Source organism: Desmodus rotundus, chromosome 4 (genome assembly GCF_022682495.2).
Source record: "Desmodus rotundus isolate HL8 chromosome 4, HLdesRot8A.1, whole genome shotgun sequence".
NCBI lineage: Eukaryota > Metazoa > Chordata > Mammalia > Chiroptera > Phyllostomidae > Desmodus > Desmodus rotundus.
This window is the reverse complement of record NC_071390.1, coordinates 98,320,781-98,344,720: the sequence shown is the minus strand read 5'-3', so window position 1 is coordinate 98,344,720 and position 23,940 is coordinate 98,320,781. Positions and strand designations below refer to the sequence as shown.

General features: G+C 40.1%; 1 protein-coding gene across 6 annotated transcripts in view; it reads right to left on the bottom strand.

Annotated features, from left to right (window-relative positions):
* The window catches only part of ARHGEF38 (Rho guanine nucleotide exchange factor 38), a 122,810-nt gene that overhangs the window by 54,280 nt on the left and 44,590 nt on the right, over window positions 1-23,940 (bottom strand). For all 6 annotated transcript variants that reach the window (XR_006653246.2, XR_006653245.2, XM_045183650.2 and 3 more), the window contains exon 3: window positions 3,458-3,581. Coding sequence is in view for 4 of the 6 variants with exons in the window: in XM_045183650.2 (XP_045039585.2) it covers window positions 3,458-3,581 (124 nt within the window). In the remaining 2 variants the exon portion in view is untranslated. The remainder of the gene's footprint in view (window positions 1-3,457; window positions 3,582-23,940) is intronic.

Here is a 23,940-nt window from a genome sequence, read left to right as displayed (position 1 = left end):
TGCATGCATTAAGTCATGTGCTCTTGGGCTTAAAGGGACAGGTCAGATTTCAACAAGGGGGTCCAGGTTGGGAAGAAGATTCAAAGTGGAAGTAGCAACATGAACAAAAAGCATGGACAGCAAATGCCATATGTCACGGATATTTTAAAATAATGGGCACAGTTTTTAAAACAGTGACTAGTTTTGGATGTTGCTGCTTCTTCAGCAGATTTCCATCTTCTGATTATCTATGGTCAGTGATAGCATTAAGGACCCCATGGTGGATGGTGAGTATTTTGTGTATTGTATGTTTATCATCAACTTTTCTTGAGAAACAGAAACTCGATACTTAATTTTATTAAACATGGGTACATTAGACCCTTCTTTCTGAATTGGTTTATTGCCAGGTAAAATAGGTATAGATGTCATAGACAATAACATGTTACAGATTTACGTCACACACATAAGCTACTGTAGCAGCAGCACCCAGCCGCTCTGCAGCAGGGCAGCTCAGCCTCTGCCTCCACACATGCTATACTTATGTCTAGTCTTCCACTCCCTGCACTCCCACTAAGCCCATTGACTATTATCCTGGTGGTTTCATGCCTCCCACAGGTCCTGGCATGTGCCACCCAGCATGGGCCATGACAGACCAAGTGGACAGCAGGATCTGTAGCATCAAATATATCTCCTACCCTCGGCAGAACAGGTTGCAGTGAGCTGCTGCTAGCTGCTCATGTTCCAACGTCACCGTTTTATCAGTCAGTGCCTTGCATGCTGTACTTTAAAGGAAGATGTAAGTTTCCTTGAAACTAGGAAGGATGGAGGAGGAGAGATGGGCTGTCTTTCAGCATTTATGTTGCTGTGAGAACTCTAGCAAGTGCACCTGACTCTTACTCTCTACTAGGAGATACTGTGTATCAGAAATTGAAGTACAATGTGGAGGTTTTACCAAATCTCTTGAACAAAACTAGGAATAATGATCCTTCTTTAAAAAGGAGAAAATCCAGGACAAATGCTAAACTGGACTGGATGATTGAACAAGAGACTAAAATTAAGATGTTCTCAGCAAATCAGGTTACATGTCTCCTTAAACCTGGAATTGTCTTTGACTCCAGTACATGCGGCCAACCCCTGAATATTTTTTATACTTTAGCCCATGTTTGACTTGAACCTGGCCCTTATTTTTAATTCTCACTGTATCTACCTTAGCCCAGATGCCTGTCACCGCATACCTGTGTTATTTATAAATACCTATCCATTGGTGTAGGACTCACTTTCTCCTATCCATTCTCTTCATACCCATCATAGTTTTCTTTCTCCAGAAACTGTTGTGTCTCATCACACACTTGCTGAAAAAATTTTAATGGCTCCTGCAGAGTAAATTCCGAACTTTGATTCCTCGTATGGTCTGTCCCTATCCTGTGCTTCCAGATTCATTTTTCATTCTTCCTTTGCATAAGTCCTTCACTCCAGCATCACTTGGTCACTCCCTGTTTCCTGAACACCCTTGGCACTTGGCATTTGCTGCCCACGCTTTTGTTCATGCTGGACTCCTACTTAGTCTTCCAAACCTGGACCTCCCTTGTTGAAATCTGACCTATACCTCTAAGCCCAAGTAATATCTTCAAGAATCTTTCTCTGATTCCCCATTTAGAAACATTCTCTTTGCCTTCTGAGGGTCTGCAGCTATGTAGAAACTACTCTGATGGTATATTATACAAATATCTTCAATTCAAGGAGCTGTTCGATTACCTACTTTGGAAGGATGGAGATGAACTTTTTCATCTTTTGATACCTGACACCACCATACAGCACCTTCGTCAGGGAACATGCTGCTGCCTGACAAGTGTCCACCAAGTGAATTAATAAATGAACGGCTGATAAATCCAAACTAAAGATGCAATGAATAGAGTTTTCCCTCTAGAAAATATTTTCACAATATATTGGAAACTATATTAGTCAGCCACCCAGGCTGCCATAGCAAAATGACAAAGACCGGTGGCCTGCACAACAGATGTTTATTTCCCACAGTTCTGGAGGCTGGGAAGGTGCCAGAGGATTCGATTTCGGGTGAGGACCTCCCTTCCTGGCCGGCAGAAGGCCATCTTCCTGTTGTGTTCTCACAGGGTGGAGCAGGACCGAGAGAGGGAACTCTGTTCTCCCTTCCACTCACTAGCAGGACACTAACCCCACCACGAGGGGGCACCCCTTATGACCTCATCTAACCCTAAATCACCACTGAAAAGCTGCAACTTTAAGCACCATCACATGGGGGTTAGGGCTTCAACAAATACATTTTGGGGGAACACAAACTCAGTATATAAGAAAGACATTTAATTACAAGAAATGATTGAATTTTAAACCTTTCTGTGGAAGAATCTTTTTGAGTGAATTGGCATTTTGGTCTGTAAAATGCTACAAATAGCTAGGTTGATTCACCTTTCACATGAGATCAGCCTTGTTAATTAATCTTTGGGTCATCCAGAAATACTAAATGAGATCACTATCATACCATTTGTATAACTCTGAATTCTATGAACAAATAAAGACACAGTGAATAAAGGCATAAGGTGTGAATGTGTATTTGTGTCACCGTGCTTGTCCCAGACAAAAAGATCTACATCAAACTTGTAACAGTGGCTTTTTATGGGAAGGCAGTGTCTTCATATGCGTATTTTACCCTGTGTGCTCCTAAACTGTTTTAATATTTTTGTAATGAGAATATTTTGCATATTATGTGTGAAACAAAAAAAATGATAAAAATTGGTTTTAAAAATATTCTTGGCCTATTTGGGGCTATGCATTTGAGATCTTAATGTGGCAACAGCCTTCAAAGACTTCACACACAGTGTTCCTTTTGCAACTCCCAAGAAATGAAAAGAATAAAAATTTGGCTTAACACATTTCCAATGATATCTCTATTTTTTTCAAAAATCTTACCAGAGTAAGAAAATAATCTGTGGTGGTTTGAGAGTAAAAACATATTTAAGAAGAAAATAATATAGAGTAAAAGGAAAGCATGGAAAAAGTTGAACTTGTTGTCTTACAAATCACATAAACTTTTTACACACAAAAAATTTACAATCCAAAAATCAATGGATTTGTAGGCATAGACCTGAAAATGATGTGACTAAAATCAATAAAGCTATTAAAGCATTTAAATATTTAAATTTTTTAAGGATCAAGTGTTAGTCATAAAACAAAATGAGACCATCTGGAAGGCAAATAGGTTGAAAGATTGAAAATTAAAAAGCAAATGGTGTGCTTATGCTACTGAGCAACTTCAGGAAATGGATATAAACCCATTTCAAAATAAATACGGAGTTTGTGTAATTACAATGAGCCTGAAGATGGGTTTAGCACTCATATACCTCCTGGGAAGCTCGGTGAGTCAGAAATATAAAACCAAAGCAAAGGGAGGCTATTGGAATAGTACTTCCTGTTGCATTGTAGAAGGAGAGGAGAATAAACATACCGATGACTTGCATGGCCGGTTCCACATCTGCTGTGGCCTCTTCCAACAATGACAGCAGCTTGGCGGAGATCTGATGCACCGATTCAATGTTGCTAAACAAGCTATCCACGTCCAGCCCATCAATCTAAAAAACACAAACACTGAGCAGCAGCTGATGGAGAGAGACGCATTGTATTCAGGATGTTTTCCCTTGCTAAACAGTAAGCGTTTCATATGACAGCCCAGGCTGCTCTCGTCAACCATTTCTGTAAGCACCCTTATTTAGGATTTCTAAAGGAAATGTGCAGTTTTTCACGTAAGAAATTGGGATGGTGCATCTGTTACCTCTGTCGTTTTCTTTGTTTTAACTAAGTTTGTGTGAGTGCGTGTGAGTGGAGTGTACATCTGCATATTCCTATAAGAACCAGAGTGTGAAAAAGATGTGAGCCAGCTAATTGGAACTTCTATGAACTGCCCTCTCTGAGGGTATGTACCTGCGTATATGAATTTAGAATACTTTACTGCTTACACAGCAGAAGTCAGGCCTTAATCTAGGCACGTAACTATTTTCAAAGCTGTTTTAAAACCACAGATGTTCTCAAACTGATGACAAGTAGATGTGCTAAGTTGCTTCTTGATTATTTTTTAAAAAGAAATATGAATAGGAATCTTCACCAAACATATTCTGCTAATTAAAGATTCACCGTATTTTGCAACTTCATGCACAGGCTCAAAAACCGGTGTAATCATTCCTAGATCCATAGCTGGTATTTACAGTAATTTACCTATTCACTTACCCATCTGTTTATTAAATATTTCCTGAGGACCTTCTACGTTCCAAGAACTGTAATAGAAGCCCATCTGTCAGAGGCAGCGGAAGGATGGCCAACTATTCTAACAATCTAAGTGGGGTGTGGTGACATACGTGCCCCAACTTTGCTAGATCTTACTCAAAAGCTTTCTCTTGAGTTTGTCAGATCTTTCATAATCAAACAGTGTCCAGTTGGGTCATAAACGGATTGATACAGGCCCCACTGTGCTACCACAGGGAACAGGAGTAGGGGCCTCTTCCCCATGGTGTAGCAAGCATGAGGTCATAGGTAAAAGAGCCACCGATAATCAAGTCATGGAGGTGCTTCAAAGATGGAAAGTAGCGTTCAAAAACCCAAGACAGTAAAATTAGGAATCAGAGGGAGACACAAAGTTGATCTAAGGATCAGGAAAAAAGAGGCTGAAAAATTAAGGAAAACTGGCCATAAGGAATATAGAGTAAGAAACAGAGTTAGAGGAATTCTGGAACTGAGGTCCAACAATTGCAACTTCTTTGTCATGCTCTCAGCATCAGTTGCACCAGGGGTGCCAGGTCTATTTAGAGGGGAGGAAGAAGGAAGGTGCTCATCTTCATATCTGGTACTTTTTGACATTGACCCACCCAGTGTTCCCCAAAGTGGACATGGATAATATTTTGATAAGGAGATTCTGTTATTGAACATAGAAGCGTTACTTCACAGTGCACCTTCTTTAAAATTTGGTGACTATGTCAGTTATTTCTTATGCAATACGGTCTGGCTGTATACACTTCTTTCAACCACTTGGGGAAATTCCTCACCTTTCTATTACCCATTTTGTTCTAAAAACCTTCCAGCCTCATTTGTAATCAATTCCATGTGCTTGTATGTAATGGGTTTATTTCAACGTAGTACAATACTATACAACTTTTTTCTATTTTCAGGTATTCTGAAATTATCGTTATCTCTATAGTACATTATTACATTGCAATCATTATTGTCTCTTAGGGTCTTTAATCCAGGATCTCACAAAATGTTCCTTTGTCAAGCAGTCACTTAAACAGGATAAGGCATACGTGGCTCCTCTGCTTCAAATCTATGAAATTTAATATTACACAAAATATCTAAAAAGCAGATGATAGTTGTATGGCTCTTTTCTTAATAATTTTAAATGGCTCAAATGTCATATATTTCTGAGTACCACTAACTGAACAAATTATTTGTTCTAAGGAATTGCTTTATGCATTGCTTATTAATTAAATTAAAAAGATGTACCTTTGACTAGTGCAAACCTATTTTCCAAAAGTTGTGTATGAATCAAATTTTTGTAGACTGAGTTATTTTAGATGTATTAGCTACATGTTTCTCAAAATCATCTTTTGAAAGGAATCCAACTAAAGTCTAAAATTTCAGCCCTAATTTACTTGCTTAACATTAGATGTAATTCATACAGTGAATTATTTCATTTTGTTGTGGAAACTTTATTCTGAGAAACTGGAAGTGCTTCATATTTATTATTTCATATATCATTCCAGCTTCTCTGTAAAATATGAACCAGTTTGGAGATATGGAAACTCATGCAGAGTGAAGAAGCGCCATGCTTAAAATTAGGAAGTTCAGAAAGGAACTAGAACTGGAAATTGACCTTTTAGTGCTATGCCTTAGTACATTACCAGAAAATACTATTAATATAATACTTTGCCATCTCCATCTGGATTTTTTGGAGGGGTTGTTCCTGAGTTTTTATTAAGTTGTCACTTGTACAATTTATTTCCCAAGGAGAGAATCTTGCATACCTGTCTAATTTAGATTTTAAATTCATTTAGCAAGGAACTAATTCTATGTCTATCTATAATCTTAGCTCAATGCAACAAATACTAAACAATAAAAACATGGCTTTTAATTTCATTTCTGTCTGAAAGACAGAAAAGACAAAAACATCAGTTGGCCTAGTTTCCACTGCCCATCTCACCACAGGCCCACGGGGGTTCTGTGCCTCATGAAAAGAACTCACATTCAGTTGCTGCTATGCCAGTGAACAAACAAAGGTCTGGTTCAAATAAGCTTTTAAAATTAGTAGATGATTTTATAATTACTGATATAAATACAAGGAATCATTTATGTACATTTATTAAACATTTACTAGGAAGAAGCAATGGTCTAAGTGCTCAAGTTATGTTTTAAATGAATTAAAAATTCATTTTTTGAAAGAAGATTTAGTCTAAACATACATTATTCTAAGCAAAGTCAGTATACAACAATTCAAATGTAGAAAACATAAAATGAAAGGTCAGTGTTTCTGGTGAGAATTTAATTCTTTCCCTTTCACAAGTATTCACCCCAACCTCTCTTTCATGTAGCAAGTTCCCATTACATTTAAACAATTGCTGAACTTACAGTTGCATGCGTGCAAAACTTCCCAGGTAAAAATGTCTAAGTAAAGGAAAACCTCTATAAAGCTTTGTCAATTCGGAGACTGTAGTCATTGCTATAGAATTACTTTGTGCCCAACAAGCACCATACCGTCACTGTTTGCAAAATATTCCTTGCATTCCCCAGCATTCGCATCCAGCCCAAGTTCTTCCCTTTTCTCACAAATGCTTTGCCCTCGAATTACTTCACAACATTCTACCCATCTGAAATGGAATGTGGTAACGATAGTGTCTGTCCATTAGTTTCACACATGTGTCTGACCTGTCTGCTGCATTTTGGGGGAAGCTACCCCCAGCTCTATGGGATCTAGTGAAACTCTCAGTCACGGTGCCCAGTGTCCTGTCCCTCTCCCTACAGTGATGGGCAGTATGAAACAAAGCTGGCCACAGATTTTAGCTTACAATGGGCAGGTCCCCAAGCAGAGCCAATGATACTCTTCTCTGATTTTTAATAAATGATCATTGGGAAAGAGAAAGGCCCAGACTGCAAACCCTAATTACGTAGGTTTATGTCTTTAGGAGTCATTTCTGTGGAGAGCTCGAATATGACAAAATCAGCAACGAGAAGGAAGCTAAGCCTGACAGCACCATCTTAGTTTCTGGATTTGCCTCATCTATAGCAAGACATCCTTATTACAGAAGTTGATAAAATGCCTTTTTATTTAATCTAGTTTAAATTTTATTTGTTACTTACAAATGATAAAGGACTGTTATACTTTTCTTTATTTCCAGCCAAAAATCTCACTTCCTTTCCTGCTCCATGGTTAGAACTAACCTCTCCCTCTTCTGACCTACCATGACTGCTTCAAATTACTCATGCTTGTATTGAAGAGATACGTATATATACATGAGACATTATTAATTAATCTGCCTCTGTGTCAAAACTGGGAGATCCTCTACGACATTTGTCTTTGTGTATTATTTGAATACCCCACTGTGTCTTATGCAGTGCTGGGCCCACATTTAGTTACTCAATAAAAATTTGATAATTTGTATTGATCACTATAAATCATGTGATCTATTTACTCTGTGGGAGCCATCAGTGAAACGTTCCTTGTAATCACTCTCCTGGGCTCTGAAACACAAGCATGCAGAGATCAAAAGTGGTTTAGAGAGAGAAACCAAAATCACCTAATTTGGTTGTTCAAAATATCCCATTAAAGAAATATTTTATAATTTTCTACTTAATTTTATCTACAAAGACAAACTGTTGTGCTTCGCTTGTGCAATACTGTATATAGAAAATTTGCTGACAAAGGACGAACTTTCCCTTCAGTTGACACTTGGGAAATCCCTGCTTATTGTTTTCTGTTTAATGAACTCTGGGGCACGCAGCTACCTGAGTCACAGGGAGGAGTAACCCAACATTCTTAGGTGTGTTGTGTAGACCTCCAACCGAAAACACCTCTAATGCTCACAAAAGTGGATGTTAGCTGTGTTGCGTACCTCCAACCAAAAATACCTTTAAAAGTGAACAGCTTTAAAAGAAGTCTAGGAACAGTATTTTTTAATAAACTATTACCATAAAAGTCACTTATGTTTCTTGTAGAAAATTAAAGATGGATCAATAAGAAAGAAAATACAGTGCTTATAATTCTACCACACAGCAATAGTCACTGGTATTTTGAGGTATGTCCTGACAAATTGTTTTTCTCTCTCCATGTGTGTACATAAAGATTTATATGTCTCAAATAATGTTTCAAAATTTAGGTGTTTGTTTAAACAGCATAACATGTACATCTTTTCATGTCATTAATTTTCCTCAGTTGCACCATTTTTAATGTCAACATTATGTAGAAATACTCTACTTAACTAAATCTTGGAAATCTAGATAAACTGCCATTTTCACTACTATAAGCAGCTCTCCTGGCTAAAACCTTGTTCACATCCTTGTTTATTTCTTCATGACAAATTTCATAAAGATAATTATTATTAGTATTTCTTTAGGCTCTCAGAAAGTCTGGCAACTTATAGCAGCAATTAGAAACATTGTTTTTCTTCTAGGAAACAATGAATTAAAAACCCTCAGTTGGATATTACTGCTCTGACCTCAACTTGGAAACTTACTTTTAGGCTTCTAATTTGACAATCAAAATCACATGCCCTTAAAGTTCCAGATATAGACACAGGACATACAGTTGACTATAGAAAACAGAAGAAAATAAATAGGATCACTTTTGACTGCCATGGTGATTTCCACCACCCATATGCTTCTCTGGAAATTGTTTCTGAAAAAGACTCAATGTTTCTATTTGGTGTGGTTTGGCAGTAAATCTAGGTTCAACATAGGGTCCAATTCTGGACTCTGTATTAGAATGGACACAAAGGAAACCCACCTAGGGTATCATCTGACTCGGTCTAGGAGAACCTTGGCCCATCCACCCCTTCCTGAAGCCAGTTCCACTGTGATGGGAGGGAAGCCACAGTTCCACAGGGAACTGCTGTGTGGGAGGGGTCAATGCCATGGCATTATGAGGCCTGGCTGTGTTCCCTAAGTCAGGGCGCTCCATTATCCATGTCGACGCTGTGGAAGCCCAGTGATATAAAGACTGTAACTATAACAAGTAAGGCGAGAGTGGTGGAAAGTTGAAAATGTGTTTTAAAAAACTCCAAGCAGTGGAGACCCAGTGAAAATATTCTGAGATGGAAGAACCAGGTCTTTGTCTCACAAGGGAAATGCTTATGAGACAAAAATTGCAGCAAGTGGAAAAGCATGTTGGCAGAAGATCCTGGCAACCAAAGGCTACAATAATTATCTAATTACTATGGCATTTAGTCCGTTGGTTTCTAGATTACAAAGCTTGTCAGAGTAAACTAGCCATTATTTCATCAGGTTTCACAAAACTACCGATTTGTATGTGTGAAAATTCCTACTGTGAAACCAGGTTATGCACTGGAAAATTGAGTCAAACTACTAGTTGAATCAATCTCACTGCTAGACAGCAAGTCTTTTCATTAATCTTGTGGCTAAATGTCCAAGTTACCTGGTAACTGCCCGGAAATGTTCCAGGCCAGGAGACGTTAATGAGGACAGACCTATATCACGTCAATCCCTTTGGAAAGTAAGGTTGGGATTCCAGGGCAGACATCTGAGCATGTGCAAGAGGAAGAGCAGAGCAACAGGGGTGAATAAAGGCCAGATCAGCGACTGGTGAAAGTCGAGAAGCTCCTGAGGTCTCTGAGGAAGAAGATGAGAGGATTGAGGTGTCTGAACTTTGTTTGACTAATAAAAAAGTGAAGTGCTTATATTAATATCCTTGAATAATAGGCAGACAGTGACCGGGGTCCTTGCCTTTGTTTCCCTTCCCTGCCCTGACACAAGGACAGGAAGAAAAGAGGTTGCTTGGTGGGGGTTGCAGGTGGTGTGCGGGTTTGCTGTCCTTTCCTCCTTAGGGTCTTATAGGAAACACTCAGAAGACAAACAGTACTGCTAGGGATAGTCCTGTGAGCTAAAGGCCCAGTAATTTTGTGATCCATCAGAAACTCTAAAAAAAAAAAAGAAGTAGAAAATAAGCAAGGAATTTGAAAACTAGAACAACAAGTGAGATTGTAAGAAAAATACATACATTTTGTATGCAACCAAGCCAGCCAAAAATTGTATTTAAGGCGTCTAGGCTGAGCACAATGAATAATGTGAACATTTATGTGCTTTGCTCACTTTAGTACATACTGCCTGTGTGCATGCATGTGTGGGCATGTGTGTGCATGTGTGTACAAGTGTGTGCTGGTTTTTCCTTTTCCGGCATACTTCAACTCTGATCCTATTAGGTGTGAAAACCAACCAGTCAAAAACCAATCATCTGAATACATAAAACTCTTAACCTTCAATTATTTCCTTTAGATAGACATCGGAAGAAAACAAGTCAGATTAGAAATTACTTGCTCAACATTTACCAATTTTTTCCACTTTGTAACACAATTTACAAAGTTCTAATTTTTAATAATACAACCAAAGACTAGGAAAGTCCCGGACTCACTAAAAATAATTTTGAAAGGGTAGGAGAGACTTCTACAAGAAAGAGAAGCACAACGTTTACTTGAGATAATACACACAGAAAGAAAAGACAAGTGAGACAAAGGTGTGGAAAAAAAAGATGTGATGGGCAGATGTGTAACGGCGGCCTGGTATAAAGCAGGAACTAGGGACATAGCTGTATGACAGAGCAAACACTCACGGAGTCTATCTGTGTCACACATGCTGGAGGTTCCAAGGGTTTAGTCTTTCTGATACAGGGGTGTCTGGGGAGATTGCTGGGGAGAGGGGTGGGACCCCAAGCGGTACAGGAGGGCCCAAGCGCCAGGGAAGGGAGGGGTCAGGAAATGCCAGAGGCAGCAGGACTAAAACTGCAGCACGGAGAATTACAGATTTTCAGACCTCCAGGTAACAGGAAACAAAACTGCGCGTCGCAGGACACAGCGCGAGGAAGCCCGCACAGAGCTTGTGAAGGCGGGAGAGGTCGTAGGGACGTGGGCACCATGGAAGTTAACACGGCAGCACCGGGAGCGGCGCACCTCCCAGTCTAGCCCACTGGATTGGCGAGAAAGTGCGGCGCTTCTGGAGTGCGCAGAATTTGGGGGCCAGAGATTTAAACAGAGGGCAGGCAGAGTCTCCTTCCCACTGGGGCCTTTTGCTCTCCTGGTCATGGGCTGGCTTGTGCCAAAGCTGAATCCCACACACTGGGCTGCACCCAAGGACACGTCGTTATAGAATGAACCTGTGGGTGGCCCAGATATTGTCACCAAAACAAGACCCCTCCCCTGGGGTCTTTCTGTACTATGGCTCTTCTTGCCCACTGCCAGGCGTTAGGAATTGTGGCTCTCAATGCCAGAGTTTGGTGAAGAGGAAAGGAACTAGTTATTAAAAAGTTACACAGGTTTAGAGTAATTGTGGAATGTCCCCATTAAAATCCCAACATCCCTTTAAAACACCCACAAACACACACAGTCCTGCCGCCCCTTGCCCAACCAGGCTAGTCAGGGGTACCGAATCTCAGGAAAAGAAACAGAAGTCCATAGCTTGGCTAGACTCCGGTTCCTCCCAGTAACTGTACTCAGCTGAGCAGGTCTCCCCACAGTTCCCAGAACCATCAGCTGTGTCACCCCAATTTCCAGTTCTTAATCCAAAACCACGTGGCACCTCTTCATGGCCCACTAGCAAGTGTCCTTTCACCCCTGTCCTTCCCTCATGGTCTCACATTGTCCCCATTCTTAGTCCTGCCTTGTCTCCATTGTCCCTTGTCCCACACGGCGGCCCGCCTTTATTTTAAATCCAGCCTGAAACCTCTTCCATAACCCCATTTCCAGCTCCTCCCACAGCCAGCCACACCTGCCAGCACTCCCGCACTTTCTGCCTTTCTGGACTGCCATGGTTAGTCCAGGCAGGAGTGGCTCTGTGTCGTGGAGCAAACCATTTCCAAGCTCTGGTGCAGGAGCTAATGGGTATTTGCACATGTGAGGTTACTCCTCTGTCACCCTGACCTCAGTACTGACAGTTTAACCACGCAAGTTCCAACATTCAGAGAGCCATTTTTATTACTCCATGAAACTCTGTCCGTTTGTACTTTGTGCCTCTGAGAAATCTTTTAAATTCATCTTCATTCCCTATTCCCCAAATTAGCTTACCTAATACTTTCAGTTTTCCAAAAAGGTAAGTTGAATGGGATTTGCAACACAATGATAACCTCCCCTCCTTTAAAACACTCAGTTCCTCCCGGTTGCTGATAGAAAAGACCCCAAATTCCTCACGCTGACAGTCTTGTCTGGTCAAGACCTTGTCTTACTCCAATTATTTTTATTCTTATAAGAACTCCTGCTCCAATCTAAAGCAATGGCTTGTTCTCGGACTTGCCACACACCAGCTCACTTGCCACGTTGCCTCCTGTGGTCCTCTGCTCTTGTACTGCTGCCCTGAGTCGGCCTTTGCCTAACCAGTGTCTACCAAGGGCAGAGCCTATCCCTTCTCCTGGACTTCCCAGACCACTTACCCGCCTGAGCCATTCATAAACGATCAATAGATATTTCTGCTCATGTCCCAGACACTGGAGATACAGCAGTGAGAAAATAAGACAAAAATCTGTGTTTCATAAAGGAGACAAGTATCTAAAATAAATAAGTAGAATATATAGCATGTAAATGTAGGGTGAAATGTGATAGGAACAAAATCCAGCAGGGAAGGGGGAGAGGGAATATGGAGGAAGCTGCAGCACGGGGGGCCTTACCCACATCCCCTTGGTACTAAACGTTCCCATGCACATTGAAGGCCTTCTGCTGCAAGCAGGTTTGATTCCCTCCTTAAAGGCGTCTGTGACCACAGACACCCACTCTGTCTACACACAGGGCAGCCTAGAGTGTCCAGAATGAACACTCCTGGGAGCACCCCTCAATCAATGTCTAACGGGAGTTGGTGGATGAATGCCCCTCACGTGAGACAACTCTGAGGTGTGTCTGTGCAGAGTCCTAGGGCTCCCAGTGGGATATCGGCTCGTTTGGTCACAGGGGTAATCTGCTCATAAGTGTACCCTAGCTTGTCTTCCTTTCCTTCTCTGTCTCATTTCCCCATTTCTTCACTAATGCTCCAAGGGGCCATCTCCCACATAAATGACTTGATCGTAAATGCTTTTATCTGGATCTGTTACAACTTAGTATAAGAGAGAGTGAGTGGTCAAGGAACATTTAACTGAGTAAAGGTTTGAAGGAGGTGAAGGAGCAAGCTGTGAGATTATCTTGGGGAAGAACAGTCAAGGCAAAAAAAAAAAAAAATCAAGAGTGAAGTTCTTGAAACAGTAGTGTTCTTGGCCTGTTCACGGAAGACTTAGAGGCCAGAATGCAGACATAGGGGAGCTCAGAGAGAATGAAGGACCAGTCATGCTGGACCTCACAGATCACATAAGAATGCTCAATCAGAGCGAGATGAGAAGCCATTGGAAGGCACTGAGTAGAAGAGGGGCATGATCTGACTGATAGATTTTTTAAAATCACTCTGGCTTTTTGGTTGACACAAGGGTGGGAGAAAAGAGATGGGTCATGGGGCAGGTGCAACAATCTCGGTGGTTACTGATGGCTTCTTGAATCAGAGGAGAAGTAATAAAGGACGCTAGCAGTGGTCTGATTATGGATCGATAGTGCAGGCAGAGCTAAGAGAGTTTGCTGAAGTAAGAAAGAATGCAAGGGGAGGAAATTTTAAAGGGAAAATTAGGAGCTCAGTTTAGGACATGTAAAAGTTGAGGGGTCTTGAGGACAACCAAATAGAGATTTGAGTGGAAAATTGGATATAAGTAAAGCAGGATTTCAGGGAAAATGTCTAGACAGGAGATAAAAAAAATTTTAACTACGAACACATGGATAGAAATTAAAGGCATGAAAGCAGATCGGATTCTCAACAGAGTGAATGTAGACGAAAGAGAGAAGAGAGCCACAGACTGATCCCTGATCTATGTGAGTGGTTAGACATGAGGATCAGCCGGCACGGGAGACCTCGGAGAAGAGCAAGTCGCAGAAGTAGGACAGAAACCGGTGTTCGTGGAGTTGTGAAAGATGGAGAAGAAAGTTATTTTTTCAAACGCTGGTAACGGGTCAGGAAAGTGAGTGCCTCCTTCTGCTAATGTTTGAAGTAATTGTTTGCTGCATAACTAATTAGCATAACTAATCACGAACTGCCTTCTGTCACCATCATTTTTAACATCGCCTTGAAATGTATATTTGATTGCTATTTGGCTTTTTATGTGTTTATGTGTCATTTTCTTGACCAGATTATAAACCCTTCTAGGGAAGGACTATGACATAAATTTCCTTGATTCCCACAGAACTCAGCAGAGGCATTCATTGCATGGAGCAGACACTTGACAAACATTTAATCTTCTAATTTGGATATTCAACTGAAATATCACATGAAATATTGCCTTGTCAATCTCTCTGGAAGTGCTCTGTCCCTTCTGTGAACTCTAGTTGCACTTATTTTCTGCATTTAATAATACTGCTTTGCATTACAAGTTATCTTTCTGTAACTCTGAGTCTTGTCACTTTTCACTAGGGTTTCAGGATCTTTTGGAGGCAAGGGCATGTTAATTAATTCATGTAATTTTCAATCTTGTCTGTATTTGAGTGCCTTAAATAAGTGATTATTAATAAATACCAGTGTCCCCAATATGTGCTTCCTTTCTGACCCAGGCGTATTCTTTGGGGTCTGAGATTTTGGCAGCGCACCGACATGCCCAGCTATGTTGCTCTGTGCCTGAGTCTGGTTGCTATCCCTTTAGGGAGGTTTATGGCATTATTATAATAATCACAGACACTGAAACTGGTTGTTCATTTTCATGAACAAAAGCAAATTAAAGTAGTGGTTTATGCATCTCAGTCCTGAGAAGGAGGTGATGAGCAGAAGATTGTGTGACCTGGGCTATAGGGATGACTTTCCTGGATATTAAAATAGATCTGTGTATCACATTTCTCTTGGTCAATTCTGGGCCCAGCAGCTCCTGTACCTGAACTAAAAAATGTGTTAATTTATCTCCTCATTTGGCCCAGCAGGTTTTGATCTGGACTACAGGTTATAAAAATTAGAGAAAACTGAAGTTGCTTTAAAATGGAGCTGATGAGGTTCTTATAAGAGGAACAACATGGAGAAAAGTTTCTATTATAAAACTTCAATAAAGAAACGATAAAAAAGAAATCCCTTAATGTTTTAGCTGAAGCTTCCTGAACAAGCAAAAATAAGAGACTCCTAGCAATGAATAGAACTTTCATATGCCAGAATATTGATGTGTGACTGCCATACCCAGCTACATGTGAATCAGATTTGACAGCAAACGTCATGTCTTCTGGCAAGGCAGAACAGAGAGGTCCTACCGGTCCATGGGAGTGGAAGTGAAGAGCGGTGATATGGTGTCAGCATTCAACACAGAGGTTAGCTAGCAATTATATGTTGTCATTAGCAGCATCACTACTTCTGTGATTTTTATGTTTAAATTTGACATTTTACAGCTATAATTTCGAACACATAGGAACTACCCTTATGGATAAATTCTAAAAAGTAAAGAAAAGTTCGCTGAGATTTTTTTTCTGACTTTTCTAATGTGACTTTGAGTAACTGACTTTATCATGGAGGAACAATGACCCAGATTATGTAATATATTCTAGGATTCCACATAGGAAGTGAAAATTAAGACTTTGATTTAAAAAAACAAACAAATGTGGAGTTCTAACCTGGCCATGTGATCATGGGATTCTCCACTGTGATGTGATCTTACTAGCCGTGAAAATTAAAAGTGTTAAAGGATCGAAGAATAAATATATATCAATATTTAAATCAGACTTCCAGTAAAAGCTGCCCAGGAAGTCAGAAAGCAGAGCACAGACAGGAATTTTTTGTCACTATGTTAAATAAAAATCTGAGAAATCAAAGCGTTCCTGCCCACTAACATTGAGAAATGGAGAGCAAAAAAACGACTCAGAAGAAATGCACTTGGATAGAGGTATTAGCTAATGCTATGGTGATAGTTATATGGCTTTTGTTTTCATATTGTTGTCCTGGCTTCGCTCTCTGCTCTCATGAACTTCGTGAAGTCCTATGACTGAGGAGTCTGATCTCTGGAACTGCTGGACTCTGCAGGGGAGGGGACTAGACTAAGTAGAAGGTGAAGTAGACCCAGGACTTAGTTGGCTTTTCCCTGGTGTGTTTTAGAATCTGCAAAGATTTCTGGTAGTCTATGAATAACATGAGAAAGAGCCAAAATACACAGGAGATTATTATACACTACAAAGTTTCTTCTAAACAGTCTAATGGGTATCTTTATACTAAAAGCATAGTGTTTACCTCTCTGAAATCACAGTAAGAAGAGAATTAATTAGAAAGTTTGGGGGTGTAAACATGGTAAAAAGTCAGAGGAAAAGTTTTTATCCTTATATTTAAAATTTTTATGTGTATTTAAAAGTATAATTTTGTTAAAGGGAGATAGAGAAAATAGAGCATTATATTTTTATTTAAACTTTTTATTTTGAAATAGTTGTAAATCGACATGCACTTTTTGCCCAGTTTCCCCTAGTTGCAATATTTTGCACAAGTATAATATGTGTGCATTGCACTTTGATGTGTAGTGTAGAATATATCTTGAATGGAGTATGGTGACTGTTTGCACAAAAAGATAAACATGTCAATGAGAAGCATCTAGATGCAACTTAGGTCAGGGCATTTCATGGAGGACACAGGGCTGTAGAGAGTAGTTGACTTTAAGAAAGTTATGATCAGTGAACCAAAGTGGATTATGTTTGAGGCCCAGAATATAATCTGAAAATTTTGCAAGTTAACAGAAACATGAAAAATAACTGGGTGATTCTATGAGACCAGAATTATCCTTATACCAAAGCCAGAAAAAGACATTAAAAGAAAAAAAATTACATCAACACTCTCATCTCTCGTCAACATCTCTCATCAACACTGATGTAAAAATCATCAATAAATATTAGCAAATCTAATACAACTAGGGATAGAGTGAAACTTTCTCATCTTGATGAAGAATAGTTATGGAAAAGCTTCAGCTAACATAATAATAGTGAGAAACTTGATGCTTTTTCATAAGATCAAGTACAAGGATGTCCTGTCTCCTACACCTTTTCAACACTGTAATGGAGGTTCTTTACAATAAGACAAGAAAAGGAAATAAAAGTATACAGATTGGGAATAAAATTGTCTTTGCAGGTGACATGATTGTCTGCAGAAAATCGAATCATCCCTAGCCAGGTGGCTCAGTTGGTTTGAGCATCATCTCCTGCACCAAAAATAAGGTCATAGGTTTGATTCCCAGTCAGTGCGCATCCTTTGGTTGTATGTTTGATTCCCAGTTAGGATGAATACAGGAGGCAACAAATTGATGTCTCTTTTTCTCTTTTTCTTTCTCTCACTCTCCCTTCCTCTAACTCTAAAATCAATAAACTTTTCCTCAGATGAGGATTACAAAAACTGAATAAACAAAAAAATCTCCTAGAACTAGTAAGTAATTATGCCAAGGTTGCAGAATACAAGGTTAATAGACAAAATTCTATTTTTTTATATACCAACAATGAATAGGTGGAATTTGAAATTAAAAACAATATCATTTGCATTAATACAACCCCCAAAGTGAAATACTTAGGTAAAAGTCTAACAAAATATGTACAAGACCAATTGAGGGAAACTGCAAAACTATAATGAAAGAAATAAAGAGGAACTAAAGAAATAGAGAGAGATTCCATGTTCATGGATAGGAAGATTCAATATTGTTAAGGTGTCAGTTTTTCACAACTTGAACCATTGATTCAGTGCAATCACAATCAAAATACCAACAAATTACTTTGTGAATTTTGACAAAGTGATTCTAAAGTTTGTATGGAGAGGCAAAAGACCCATAAGAGCCAACACAACATTGAAAGGGCAAAACAAAGTTGGAAAATTGTCACTACCTGAATACAAGACTTGCTATGCAGCTAATCACAACAGTATGGTATTGGTGAAAGAACAGACCAACACACCAAAGGAACAGAACAAAGAGTCCAAAATAGACCCACGTAGTCAACTAAAAAAGAAGCAAAGGCAATAAATGGAGCAAAGATAGTCTTCACAGTAAATGCTGCGGGAACAACAGGACATTCACATGCAAAAAACAACTCTAGATACAGACCTAACATCTTTCACAAAAAATAACTCAAAATAAATCACAGAAGTAAATGTAAAATGCAGAACTGTAAAAATCTAGAAGACAGCATAGAGGAAGACCTAGAAGACCTTGGGCATGGGAATGACTTTTTTTATACAACACCAAAGGCATGATGCTTTAATAACTGATTAATAACTAGGACTTTATTAAAATTAGAAACTTCTCTATCAAAGACCCTGTCAAGAGAATGGGAATACAAGGCACAGACTGGGAGAAAAATATTTGCAAAATATACACCCGTAAAGGATTGTTCTCCAAAGAACCCTTAAAGTTCAACAGTAGGAACACAAACAAGTGGGCCAGCGACCTTAGCAGATGCCTCACTAAATAAGTTATACAGATGGCAAATAAACGTGTGAGAAGATGCCCCCCATCAAATTCCATGGGAGAAATGCAAATTAAAGAAACTATAAAATACCAAGATACCTAGAATGTCCAAAAGCCAGAGCACTGGCAACACCAAATGCCCGTGAGCTGTGGAGCAACAGCAACTCTCATTCCTGGCTGGCGGGCGTACAAAATGGTACAGCCAGTTTGGAAGGCAGTCTGACAGCTTCTTAAAAACTAAACATACTCTTACCATATGATCCAGCAAATGTGCTCCTTGCTTTTTACCTTCATGTACTGAATACTTATGTCCACAAAAACCTGCAAGTGGATGTTTCTAGCAGCTTTCTTTGTAACTGCCAAAACTTCAAAGCAACCATGATATCCTTCATTAGGTGAAGAATAAATAAATTGTGTTACATCCACACAATAGGATATTCTTTAGCAGCAAAAAGAAATGAGCTATGGACTTTGGTGGCAATGATGTGTCAATGTAGGCTCATCAGTTGTTAACAAACTTAGCACTCTGGTGGGGACATTGGCAATGGGGGAGGCTATGCGTGCACACGGCCAAGGAGTGTATGGGAAATCTCCGTACCTTCCCTCTCAACTTTACGGTGAACCTAAAAGTATGTTAAAAAAGTAAAGTCTTTAAAAAATCATGGCTGGATGATAGAAAAAAAAGAGAAAAAAATTGCATAGTTGTTTATTAAGCAAAAATGAATGACTCTTATTTCTGACAACAGCGAAAGTCTTTAGTGAAGGTGATAGAGAAGATGATTTTGACAAGAGGCTTTTTCTGACAGTTTAAAGTTCATGACAGGAGATATTTGATCACCCATGTTTTTCTCTATTTGTTATGCAGGTAAAGTTTTAGTAAATAGCTTTGAGAAGTTGAATTTATCTATCAATCCATTTGTGTATCTTTCTGTATGAAAGCTAGGTGTATTTTAATAATTACTAGATGTAATATTTCTGTCTTGGTTCTTTTATCTTGGATTTCAGTGAACTTTTGTAACTGTAATTCTGTCCTTTGTTCAGTGAAAGTAGCAAAACTTCATTACATTTCATTGTCTGAATTTCTCTTACGGAGAAATGAGAGTCTGCGCACTGGGCTGGGAGGAGAGATTCAGACAGAACTGAGAAAAATTCAGAGTGCATCCCAGGAGCAAAACTCAACTTGAGAGCCACACCGGCAATCCAGCTGCTGCATGGCTGCTGGGGACGGACTGCTGAGGGCGCCTCCACACAGCAGGGCAGCCAGGGGAAGGGTACTGACAGAGAACCCAGCTTTGAGGTTCAGTAGGAAACTCCCAACCAGAAGCCTTGGAAGAGGGCAGGAAGTGAAAGACTGAGAAATTCCCTGAAGGTGTGCTGAAGCTGCAGTCACTTTATACAGGACAGCAGTCGGCTCGCTCTGCTCAGGTGGGTGGCAACTGAAACACAGAAAACTCCAAAGGGATCTAAACTGGAACACTATTCAGTCACAAGAAAAGGTGACACACTGCCATCACGGATGGGTCCTGAGAATATCATGCTACGCGAAATAAGTCAGAAAAAGTCAAGAACCATATGATTTCACCCACATGTGAGATTGTAACAGTGGGAATTTTAACAGTGGGGAATTGTAACCCACCCCATCGTTCTTCTGACACTTTCTCTAAGTGCTGACACTGACTGATACGTAGCTTGTAGATAAACAGCATATTTGTATCAGAATCCTAGGAACTAACTTCAACAAACACGGACTCCAACCTTCAAGCATCCCAGATCCTGGCGAGTTGCTGACCTTTGACTGTGGAGCCAGGACCGCATGAAGCCAGTAGGACATGAAGCCAGGATGACTAAGGCAGGAAGACTAAACCAGGATGACGCACACAGCCCGTCACTTGCCTTATCAGAATGGACTGTGCTCGTCTGCAATAGAGAACTTTTCAACTTCCTCCCTTGATCTCTTTGTTCTGATTCCACTCTCCCTCCTTATAAAAACCTCTGCCTCCACTGAGATGAAGAGATGGGCTTTGAGACAAGAGCCTCCCATCTTCCAGATGGCCAGCATGTGAATAAACCACTTTCCTTTACATCGGCACCTGCCTCTCAAGTGTCAGTTTTCATAGTGGCAGGCAGCTGGACCTGCGTTTGGTTACAGGATATAAAACTAAAGGCAACAATAAGCAAGCAAGAAAAACAAGCAAACAAAAACTCATAGACACAGACAACAGTATGGTCATTACCAGAGGGAAGGACGATGAGGGGAGTAGTAAAGGGTAAAGGGGTTCAGATATATGTGACTGAAGAAGATTTGACTTTGGGTGGTGAACACAAATGCAATACAAATGATGTTTCATAGAAATGTACACCTGAAACCTACATAATTTAATTAACCCATGTCACACTTATAAATTTAATTTAAAAAAGAAAATACTGTTTTTGATCTGTGATTGTTTGAATTTGCAGATGTAAAACCCAAGTACATGGAGGGCCGACTATATATTTATAGAAAAAACCCACATATAAATGGGGCATGGCCATCTCTGCGTGATATGCAGATTTCATGGTATTACAGTATTTGAATGCTGGTTTCATTATTACAATACATTTACACCATCCTCCTCTCTACTCACGTTGATAGAGAAGTTTAAGCCATAGCAACTGCACTTGATTTGGGGGCTGGGGCTGGAAGCTGCATGCCCTGGGCTCTGTGACCCACTTTTCTTCCTTTGAAAAAAGAGTTTGTCCCCCTAATTTCCTCTCCTTCAAGTTCCCCTATTCCCAGGCAGGCCTCACACATTCTGGACCCTGAGTGAGAAGTTTGGTAGGCTGGCGGTGCTGTGCGCCGTCTGACGCGGTGCTGCCGCATGTGTGGGAACAGTTGCTAGACGTTGTCCCTGCCACCCTGACACTGAAACAGCCTGCCGCTGACCAGGACTCGTGCGGTAACACTGGTGGGCGCCACTTTCCATGTGGGGGCTTTGCATTCACAGAGCAGCAATATCGTTCTCCTCAAATTTATGGTCCCTCAATAAATAAAAGAAAATATTTTTCCAAAAATATATTTCCACCTGGCTGGTGTGGCTCAGGTGGTTGGAGTATCATTTCATAACCGGAAGGTTGCAGGTTCGATTCCTGGTCAGGAAACGTGCCTAGATTGTGGGTTTGATTCCCCATTTGGGCAAGTACAATTCTTGGTCCAGGTGCATAGAGGAAGCAACCAATTGATGCTTCTCTCTTGCATCAATGTTTCTCTCTCAAATCAATGACAAAAACGTCCTCGTGGGAGAGGATAAAAATAAAGAAAATATTTTCCATTTAAATTAATATTTGTTATCTATGGTTAAACATGAAACATAAATATATTTTTCAGAGAAAAAAAGGTTTCATAATGGTATATTTGCTATAATTCCAATTTCACAGGATATTCTGGTGTGTATATGGCTACACAAAAACCCAAAATATTTACAGTGCTCATTTCAGAGTGGTAAAGCTAGTGATTGTGGGGGACCACTCTGTGTGGTTTCTGAGACTGTAGCCCCGCTAGAGAAAGCCCTGGAAAGGACTAGTAAGTCTCCCTGGAAACCAGGTAAAAACGCAGGTGGCAGGCATGACTCAGCTCTAACACTGAGGGTCCCATGGGAATCAGGTCTGAAAGATACACAGTAGGCCTGTAGGTTCTGAACACAATGAAGAAGCTTGCTCTACTTTGTTTTGTATAGCCCTGGTGATATAAACCGGATGTTTAGGTTCGAGGCATAAGGAGTAAACTCTTTACCTCATGAAATACGTCGTAAAGACCCTCTGGCATCAGTATGGCTAACAGACCCTGACCTATGACAGATCTCTGTGTTCCTTCAATTGTTACCTATAGGTAATACCTGTTTTTGTATGACTATAGCCCTTTTGCCCTTGACTGATGAGCTATCCATGTATGATGTATACACCTGCACATGCCATTCCCAATAAAGCCATGTGGGAGAAGGGCTCTGGGCATTCTCCACTAGAGGGAATTGCCACGCCCTTTCCTGCCAGAACAGCGAGATTGTGTCCGGGACGACTTATTTTCCATCTGCCGAAGATGGGAGGAGCATGCTGCTGGATGGAGTTCCTCCCACAAGTGATTATTTTCTTCTATAGATTTTTCTAATAAAAATTATTTACAAAGTCGTTGCCTTACACCTTATCTAAATTTAACAGAAAATTTCTATTGACCTCTTGCTGGCACAAAGTCACAGATTATTTTTGCCCTTTTTATCAGCAAACACAAAATGTCAGCTGTAATGCACAGACCAAACATGAGCAAATCCAAAATAAATATATATATAATTTTATTATATAAATAAAAATCTACCAAATGTACATTAAACATATGTACTTATAAGTGGCACACCCTTGGAAGGCTACATGGGAGCTGGTAGTGCTGCTTGCCACAGGAGAAGGAAATTGGGCAGCTATAAGATGCCGTGATCTCCTGGAGATCTTTGGCACTTTCACGTTATATGAATTTCCTAAGTTAAAAAGAAATAATTTTTAAACAGAAAAAAACATATATTTAAATTCCTCTAACTAATTTTTTCAATCTACTTTCGGTCCTTTCCTTACACATAAAACAGTTTTCCATTACTAGATTAGATTGTTGCGGTTTTTATTTATTTTGACTTACTGCCAAAAATGTAGTGTCTCTTATTGCTCTGTTTGGATAATAAATAACTAGAACTTACTTTCCCACTAAATGTTTCAACACTGAATGTTGTGGAAAACTTTGCCTTCTTTGCAAAACATCTCACAATGCTGCTCTTACAGATGATGTAAGTGCTGAGTTTGGCCCTGCTTTCATTTAGGTGAAGGTTTGTTTATGGAAGAGCCTTGTAGTTAAGATGAAGGTTTGTGACGGCACAGTCATCAGTCAAACGCTGGGGCTGGACATTTCCTTGTACACTGGTTCATTCATGCAGGCTCAGATAAGCCCAGTGCTTTTCTCAGTTTTCAACTTCCTCCTTCTAATTTTCACTTTTATGAACTGACTGTTTCTTCTGGGAGTGAAAAGACGTGGAGGCAGCACGGTGGAGCAAGCTAGTCTTCGCAGCAGCAGGAAAGAGGTGCGCGAGAGAAGGCATGGATCCCACGACTTCCCCAGTCGCTCCCAGCCTAACCTATACCTGTGAAATGTTCACTTAGGTTGTCCCAGGTTCGGCTAAGCATGGCTTGCAGATTGTTCCCATGGTTACATGAGAACTGTATGTATTCATTCATGTTTTGACACTAACTGATGACAG